The sequence below is a fragment of the Ursus maritimus genome, unplaced genomic scaffold, assembly GCF_017311325.1.
Source record: "Ursus maritimus isolate PB19 unplaced genomic scaffold, ASM1731132v1 scaffold_5, whole genome shotgun sequence".
Lineage (NCBI taxonomy): Eukaryota > Metazoa > Chordata > Mammalia > Carnivora > Ursidae > Ursus > Ursus maritimus.
In genome coordinates, this window is record NW_024426663.1 from 86,632,331 (window position 1) to 86,642,112 (window position 9,782).

The 9,782-nt window shown below is 34.3% G+C and overlaps 1 protein-coding gene across 1 annotated transcript; it reads left to right on the forward strand.

The window, feature by feature from the left end:
- The first annotated feature begins 3,784 nt into the window (after positions 1-3,784).
- On the forward strand, positions 3,785-4,729 carry LOC103680617 (olfactory receptor 14A2-like). The gene has a single exon (XM_008710116.2). The coding sequence runs from the start codon at positions 3,785-3,787 to the stop codon at positions 4,727-4,729; it is 945 nt and encodes a 314-aa protein (XP_008708338.2).
- Positions 4,730-9,782: the final 5,053 nt, after the last annotated feature.

Here is a 9,782-nt window from a genome sequence, read left to right on the forward strand (position 1 = left end):
TGACATCGGCCATAGCAACTTTTTTCATGACACATCTCCAAAGGCAACAGAAACAAAAGATAAATTGAACTTGTGAGATTTCATCAAGATAAAAAGCTTCTGTACAGCCAAGGAAACAGTAAAAATAAAACCCTAAGAGGCAGCCCACAGAATGGGAGAAGATATTTGCAAATGACACTGCATATAGAAGACTGGTATCCAAAATCTACAACGAACTTCTCAAACTCAATACACGAGAAACAAATATTCAAATCAAAAAATGGGCAGAAGATATGAACAGACACTTCTCCAATGAAGACATAGAAATGGGTAACAGACACATGAAAAAAAAAAAATGTTCAAAATCATTAGCCATCAGCTAAATTCAAATGAAAACCACATTGAGATACCACCTTACTCCAGTTAGAATGGCAATAATGGACAAGCCAAATTCTTATAACTACATCTTTAAAAATGATTTGGTTTATAACTCTACAATGATGGTTCTTAACAGATGACCCAGAAGTTCATTTTGCTCTTTTAGTTGGCAGCTTCTAGCAAGGATTATCAAAGCATACTGCACATCTGATTCACCAAGTTAATTGACTAAATGAACATCCTTGAACTACAATCAGAGACCCATTGAGTCAGTAATTAACAATATTTGACAAAACTCTTCATGTTCAGCCAAGTGCTCAAATTTTAATAGCAAGTATAAAGTGATAACCACAAGCTTATAGTTTGTTACTAATGGAATTAAGGATATATTTAAGTACTTTATTATTATTCTAGTAAACTCTGAATCACATTATCTATGAGGTATTACCCAAAGTTTTCTGGGAATTGAACAATTCTGTCTATAGTAAATACCAGTAATTACAATCCAAAAGGCCTTAAGAGATACTCAGTAAGGCTTTTCAGAAAACATTTAAGAGTTTCTTCCTTTGGGAATTCAAATATATTAGTCACATGCCTTAAAAATAATTTGTTGTGGAGACTGAGTACAAAATGATCAAATAACGTCAAATTTGAAATAAAGGGCAAATGCTTTTCCTGGTTGCATTTAATATTCATCCTTCCACGTTAAGAAAGTGTCACATCTCAGAAAAATTTTAGTCTTTCAGCAGAAGACTAGAAAAACAGTTATGTTATAATGACAGAGACTTACCAAAGGAATATAGTTTTGTATTAACCAGGCACAGAACTGGTAACTTAAAGTCTTCTTTGGGGGGGGGGGGTTCCCACTCTGAGGAGTACTTGTTAGAATTATCTGATAAGTAATCCTTTGTTCAGGCAGTTGAAGAATTGGAATTATTTTAAGGTATGAATCTCAAGTTTCTATTGGTAAACATTGAATATTGTTTTAAAACAATAAAAAAACAAATACTGCAGATACTAAAATAATTTAGGGCAGACACCAGAAAAAATGAAATTCAACAGCCAATTTACCCATGCTTCTTCTATTTTGGTCCCTTTCTGTATTTCTCTAGACTGATAATTGGAATAAGCTGATTAATGTCTTCAAAATTATTTTATTGCTCTCCTATGCATTCTTCAATTTCACCACATACAGCTTCTGCACATACAATTCAGAGGTCAACTGCCTTTACTTTCTTGTGTTATCTGTGCTTCCTAAAGTGTTCCCTCCACTGGTTCTGGACCCATGATCTCCTTCTCTTCATATAGGCTTTAGGTTCTAGGGAACACTGAAAAAAAGCTCTTCCCAACCTGCAATCTTAAGCAGCCACCTGGCTAATTTCTAAAATAATACTCTTTAAAAATTTTTAATGACACTCAACAGCATATGACTCTTTCCCTCATTTAAGGTTTATTTATACCTCCTTGTCTGCCTCCTCACATTGAAAGAAAGCTCTTGGAAAACAATCTTTTTTTTTTTTTTTAATCTCTGCCATCAACTTTGGTGTCATTAATGGAACACTTCTTGATCTTTTCAATAAATAATAAATAATTAAACAAGAATAACTAATAACCTAGGGAAATATTTTGAACTTTGAGAGAAGATATCTGACAGAGTTACAGCATAAATTATAGACAACATCATATGATAAAGAAAACCTATTTAGTCAGACAGTAAGAATGGAGAAGACATCTTTATGGTGACTTCTAAAGTAAATTTTATTTAAAAAATCACTCTTTTTTATTTCTCTTTGCCTATTTGTTCTGTTTTTTTAATTCCACATATGAATGAAATCATATGGTTTTTGTCTTTCTCTGACTGACTTATTTTGCTCCACATAATACCCTCTATCTCCATCCGCATCATTGCATATGGCAAGGTTTCATTCTTTTTGATGTGGATCTCACATTACATGATGTGGAGAGAGAGAGCGCGTGTGAGAGAGATTATATATATTAATATAATATATATTATATATTCACATTATATATGAATATATGTATATATTATACATAACATATATATTATGTTTTGGTGTCTTCCCTAATGTAAATAATATGTATGGATATAAATGTATATGTGTGTATGTATCACATCTTTATCCATTCATCAGTCAATGGACACTTGGTCTGTTTCCATGATTTAGTTATTGTAGATAATGCTGCTCTAAACATTGAATAGCATTCATCTCTTTGGATTAGTATTTTTGTATTCTTTGGTTAAATACCTAGCAGTAATATTTCTGGATCATAAGGTACTTCTATTTTAAAATTTCTGAGGAACCCCTATACTGTTTTCCAAAGTGGCTGCACCAGTTTGCATTCCCAGCAACAGTGCAAGAGGATTCCCCTTTCTCTGCATCCTCACAACACCTGTTGGTTCTTGTATAGGTGACTTTAGTCATTCTGACTCGGGTGAGATGATATCTCATTAGGCGACAGGGATTAAAGAGTGCATTTGTTGTGATGAGCACCCGATGTTGTATGGAAGTGTTGAATCACTATCTTGCACACTTGGAACAAATATTACACTATATGTTAAGTAACTGGAATTTAAATAAAACTTTAGAGAAAAATATTAAAAATGCAACCAGTAGAAAGGCCCCACAATAACATAGTAACATGGTTTTCTACACATATGTGCATTCAATGAAAAGGAAGTTTTGCGAAATAATTTATTTCCCTCATACATGAGTGAAACATTCAGCACATGTCAATTGCATGACCTCAAGATAACGCAAACATTGGACAAATGATGCTTAATTTATTCCTTTGTTTATGTCCATAAGTTAGAAAAAGTTAGTTGCATTTGCTGGTATATTTAATACATTGTAAATGTGAAATCATAATCGTCACCCACAAATGGGAATTGATCATTTGTTAGATTATTAGTAATACTAACACATTATGAAGACGTAATCTGCATTGTTTTACAGAAATCAAAAGGATTTATCATTATACATGACACAGTTAATAGTCTGATGTAAATACTGAACATGTTGGGAAAATGTCCATATTTCTTTAAATAATACACATCTGATAGAAAGTTAAAGTCGAAGTTACAGGATCTTATGTAATTCATATGAAGATTAATTGAATTCGCATACTACTTATAGAATCGCTTTACCTTAAAAAAAGATTAAGCTACTGAAGAAGTATTACAGTAGATACAGGGCCCTTTTCCATTTAAATAATTTGATTAATTGAATTTAAATTAAAAAAATAAAGTACATGGAACAAATACAAAAATATTTTTAAAAACCCAAAATAATTATGTATATCAACATTGTTCTTCTTAGATGTGTAAATTTATTATTATTATTATTATTATTATTATTATTAATTTGTTACATCTCCTTGTGCTGACAGGCAGTGAAGAGACTCAAGCATGACCAATGTCACCTTGGTGACAGGATTTTTCCTTGTGGGGTTTTCTGACATCCAAGAGCTTCAGATAGTATATGGGGTGCTCTTCCTGGTGATTTATCTGGCTATCCTAATGAGTAATCTTCTTATCATTACTCTCACTACCCGAGACCTGCAGCTACAAACACCAATGTACTTTTTCCTGAAGAACTTGTCTTTCCTGGATGTCTTCCTCGTGTCTGTCCCAATCCCCAATTTCATTGTCAACAGCCTAACCAACAGCAATTCCATTTCCACTTTAGGATGTGCCTTCCAGCTACTTTTAATGACTTCCTTCTCAGCAGGTGAGGTATTTGTCCTCACTGCCATGTCCTATGACCGCTATGTAGCCATATGCTGTCCCCTGCACTATGAGGTCATCATGAATGGTGGTGCCTGTGTACTGATGGCAGGTGTTTCCTGGGCCATCGGGGGACTCTTTGGAGCTCTGTACACTGCTGGCACATTTTTTATGCCATTCTGTGGCTCCAATGTGATCCCACAGTTTTTCTGTGATGTTTCCTCATTGCTAAGGATTTCCTGTTCTGAAACACGCCTGGTAGTTTACACAAGTATTGGAATAGGCATGTGTTTAGGGATGTCGTGTTTCATCTGCATTGTTATCTCTTATGTTTATATTTTCTCCACCGTGCTGAAGATTCCAACCACAAAAGGCCAGTCGAAAGCTTTCTCCACATGCTTTCCCCATCTCATTGTTTTTACTCTTTTCATTATAACTGCTTGTTTTGTTTATCTCAAACCATCTTCAAATCCACCCACAGTTATTGACAGGCTGCTTTCTGTGATCTACACTGTGGTACCTCCAGTACTCAACCCTGTAATCTACAGCCTGAGGAACAAGGACATGAAACGGGCTCTTATGAGATTGGTGCACAAAACCTGTGGCCAAGAGTCACACTCCCTTTAACACTGTCTAAGGTCAGTGCTCTAGTGCCTTACTGATCACAGTAGACTTTCTCATCAGTTACCTCACTCTTAACTGCAAGACTTGAGACAAGAAAGGTAATGTACTCACATACACCTAAAGAAATAAATGCTCAAGTGCTGAATTGACTGATTCCAAGGTTGGATAATAGCATTATACCCAGCTAACAGATAGGTGTCATGTTTCTCATTCAGAGATCTTCTATGACAAAGAGTCTCTCCATTTGTGGTATAACTTTCTGGGAAAAAATGCTCCTGTTTTTCATGGTGTTTATAATTTTGGCCATTGAATAATTCATTTTCTCTATTTTATTCCCTGGAAATTAAAACAAAAATGAGGCACTTCGACAGGTACATTACCATAAAGACCATGTGAGCTACCATGATAAAATTTACACAATACTTTCCAAAAGGATCAGACTGTCTAATGCTGAATCAGAACAAAAAGTGAACAAAAATAATATAGTAGGCTAAGGGGCATTCTAGAGGTGTGCCTACATCTGTAAGCAATACTCAGGAGAGACACCTAAAACAGACACAGAATCCTGGAGGGAGATGCATCCCAGCACAGTTTCTAAAGATAAGTAGTGGTCAACTGGGTAAATACTATGTGCAGAGAGAAACTAGACAGATGTCTGGAACTATAAAACATGAGTGCCTGTATGTCTACCTGTTTTTACCTCCATTTGTGTCAGAGTGAAATTTTATAAAATTCGTTTAGAAAAGCTATGAAATATGTTACAATTATAGGAGAAGTAGCCAAATTTGGGATGAACCTCCTTTTGCTTATTCTCTGGAGCCTACAATGTCCACATTTAAAAAAAAAAACTGGATTTTTTTCCTTCCTTTGTATATAAATCTGCCTTGTGATTGATGTTTTATCAAGGTAACTTTTTTGTCTTTATATTGACTTATTTTAATATTTAATTATTTGAAAAGAATACAATTCCTTAGATATTTTCAATCATGTTCTGTTCTTTTTAAACCATGATATTGTTTTATTATTCTTTAACAACTTCAGATTTTTACCATAGTAATAACAAATTATAAAAGTAAATAAATGAGTGTGATAAAAGAAAACTTTTCATCTCTTACACATAAATTTATCATTGTTTTCCCATAGGATCCATAGAAAAGTCTCCAAATTTTAAAATTATTTTCCATTAAAGAAAGAGATATGCTGAAGTTCATTATACTTGTTTGATGTGTACATTTACCAATGCACCAGTTTGCATTCCCACCAACAGAGCTTGAGGGTTCTTTCTCTCCAAATCCTCACTGATACTTACTGTTTCTTCCATTTTTTTTGGTTTTTTTGTTTTGTTTTGTTTTGTGTGTGGGGGGGGTTGATGTTTTAATAGGTGTGAGGTGATATGTCATTGTAGTTTTGATTTGCATTTCCCTGATAATGAGTGAAGTTGACCATCTCTTCATGGGTCTCTTGACCATCTGGATATCTTCTTTGGAAAAAAGTCTGTTCATGTCTTCCACTTATTTTTAAATTGTTTTTTGTTTGTTTTGTGTTGAGTTGCATCAGTTCTTTATATATTTTGCAGTAACCTTTTATCAGATATGTCATTTGCAAATACCTTCTCCCAATCAGTAGTTTGACTTTTACTTTTGTTGATAGTTTCCTTTTCTTTGCAGAAGATTTTTACTTTTATGTGGTCCCAGTAGTTTATGTTTACTTTTGTTTCCCTTGCCTCAAGAGACTTATCTAGAAAAATGTTGCTATAGTCAAGGTCAGAAACATTACTTCCAGGGTTCTCTTCTATTTTTTTTTTCTTGCATGATTTCACGTAACACATTTAGGTTTTTAATCCATTTGAACTTATTTTTGTGTATGGCATAAGGAAGTGGTCCAGTTTCATTCCTTTGCATATAGCTGTCTAGTTTTCCCAAAATCATTTGTTGAAGAGACTGGCTTTTTCTCACTGTGTATTCTTTCCCCCATTATCTATTATGACCATATAACTGTGGGTTTATTTCTGGTTTTTCTCTTCTGTTCCAATGATCTACATGTCTTTTTCTTTGATGATTGTTTGTTTGTTCCAGTACCATACTGTTTTGATTGATACAACTTTGTAATATAAGTTGAAATCTGAAATTGTGATGCTTCCAGCTTTTGTTTTCTTTTTAAGATTGCTTTGGCTATTCAGGTTTGTTGTTGTTGCTGTGTTCCAAAAATTTTTAAGAGTGTTTGTTCTAGTTCTGTGAAAAAAGGCTGTTGGTATTTTGACAGGGATTGCATTAAATCTGTAGGTTGCTTAGGATAGTGTAAAAATTTAAGACTGTGTTTTTCCAATCAATGAACATGGAATATCTTTCCATTTCTTTGTGTTTTCTTCCATTTCTTTCATCAGTGTTTTATAGTTTTCAGAATACATGTCTTTAACTTCTTCTGTTATGTTTATTTCTAGATATTTTATTGCTTTGGAACAGTTGTAAAAAATACACTATTGTTACTTCATCAAATTGAAAAGCTTCTGCACAGCAATGGAAACAACCAACAAAACTAAAAGGCAGCCTTCATAATGGGAATAGATATTTGCAACTGATATATTTGATAATGGATTAGTATCCAAAATATATAAAGAACTTACCAATTCAACCCCCCAAAAAACATATAATCTACTTAAAAATAAGATTGTTGTCTTAATTTCACTTTCTCATCCTTCATTATTAGTGTATAAGACTGCAACAGATTTATTTACATTGACTTTGTATCCTGTGATTTTACTTAATTCATGCATCAGTCCTAACAAGCTTTTTGGTGCCGTCTTTAGGGTTTTCTATATATATATAGTATTATGTCATCTGCAAATAGTGAAAATTCTAATTCTTCCTTATGAATTTATTGTGTTGTGTTGTGTTGTGTTTTGGTGCGGTCTAATTTCCATGGCTAGGATTTCCAATACTATCTTAAATAGAGGTGGTGAAATTGCACATCTTTGTCTTGTTCCTGACCCTGGGGAATGTTCTCATGTTGTTGTTGTTGTTGTTGTTGTTGTTGTTGTTGTTGTTGTTGTTTTGTGTGTATTTTGTTCAATGTGCCTTCTTCATGTAAGTCCTTTACTATGTTGAGATATGTTTATTACAAACCTACTTTAATGAGGTTTTTTTAATTATAAATGGAGTAATCTTGCCAAATGGCTTTTCTTCATCTATTGAAATGATTATATTGTTTTTATCCTTTATCTTCTTGAAGTGATGTATCATGTAGAATGATTTGCAAAAATTCCACCACCCTTGATTCCTGGGAATAAATCCCACATGATCATGGTGAAAATTTTTAATCTTTTTTAATCATATTGCTACTATTTTGTTGAAGATTTTTGCATTTATGTTCATTATAGTTATTGCCCGTGTTTCTCTTTTTTGTGTTGCCTATCCGGTGTTGATATTGAGGTAATGTTGGACCCACAGAATCAATTCAGTAGTTTTCCTTTCTCCTCTTTGCTTTGGAGTAGTTTGGAAAAATGTGCATTAATTCTTTATTAAACATGTGGTGGAATTTGCCCATGAAGCCATCTGGTCCAGGACTTTTGTTTGTTCAGAGTCTTGTGAGGTTTTTTGGTTTGCTTGTTGTGTTGTTTGTTGTTATTGTTTGTTTTGTTTTTGTTTTGTTTTGATTTTAATTTTGTTTTGATTACTGACTCAATTAATTACTATTAGTTGGTCTGTTCATTTTTAAAATTTCTTCTTGCTTAAATTTTGTTAGTTTTGATATGTTCCTACAAATCATTCTGAACACCTGAGAAATCAATCAGAGCTCTGAGAAAACAAATGCTACAAGTCTCAAAGGAGAAACTCAACCATTGTTTGGAAGGTAGGAAGTGGGGACACTTGAATCCAGTGTGATACAGCTGAGGATATGGTGGAGGGGAGGGAATCTGCTTAAGGAGGCTACTGCAAAGTATTATAAGCACAGAGCACAAAATCAGAACTTGTAGATGTCTGATACATGGGGGACATTCCTCACTTAAAGGTGCTGAGGTGGCAAAACAAGGTGCAATCCCAGGTGTGACAGCATGCTCTGAGGATCCGCGGGGTCACAAGAAGGAGGAACAGGTGGTGCCTTGGTGCAGCAGAGTTCCCAGCACAGGAGTCAGGCAGCTGGCTGAACCAGAGGCCTAGGGGCTTGTTTTCTGTTCTGTGTTGCCATAAACTGTGAACTTCTGCAGGGTCGACTATTCACTTGGCAGGGACTCAGCAAAAGGCAGAACCATGGTGAGACCCCCCTCCCTTCCCTAAAAGGAACAGACTGGGTCCACACCTTAGGTGCTTGTCAAATTTGGAGTTTTGAAACAAAACAAAACAAAACAAAACACCTCAGACACATGCAGAGTGAACACAGAATTCTGCCAGAAACCAGGGAGACGAGACTGATTCATTGCTTTTTGGTTAGGGCTCACTGAAGAGTGGGGGGCATGAATTTTCCGTTCCAGGGCTAGAGAGGGGGGCACTGCCATATTCATCCCACACATCAACTCTGAAATCATTCAGGGAGTAAAACAGTGACACCTACCGGAGGCTGGAAAGCTTACACCAAACCCTGCCTCCCTGCACCCTCAAGGAACTGTTCCCCTAGGTCAGGTCCACATGAAAATTGGTTCAATGACCACCCCCCTCAAATGTCCAGTACAAACAAATTGTGAACATACCAAGTTTACTGATCAATGAGGGCTACATATTTTCAGCTGTTGGGGAGAACAGTATATAGCATTAAATGCACTTTTATTCTTTAGGTATTTATTATTTTTTCCACTTATTTTCTTATTTTTCAATTCTTTATATTCATATATATTAATATATAAATATATATAAATTAATATATAAATATATTTATATATTTTTATATATTTTATCATAAACAATAGCTAGAATTAAGTTACATTGCTAAAGTTTCTTTGAATGTACAAAATATATTTTCATAACCAATACACATTTGATTATAAGTAAGCCTACTGGGTTTTTCTAATGATATTTTAAATTTTTTCTCTTAAAAATCATGTCTATTTTCAAAGATACCTTTC

What these genes read in the sequence shown, in the direction of transcription:
- LOC103680617 (XM_008710116.2), top strand. Translation starts at nt 3,785, where the DNA reads ATGACCAATGTCACCTTGGTGACAGGATTTTTCCTTGTGGGGTTTTCT.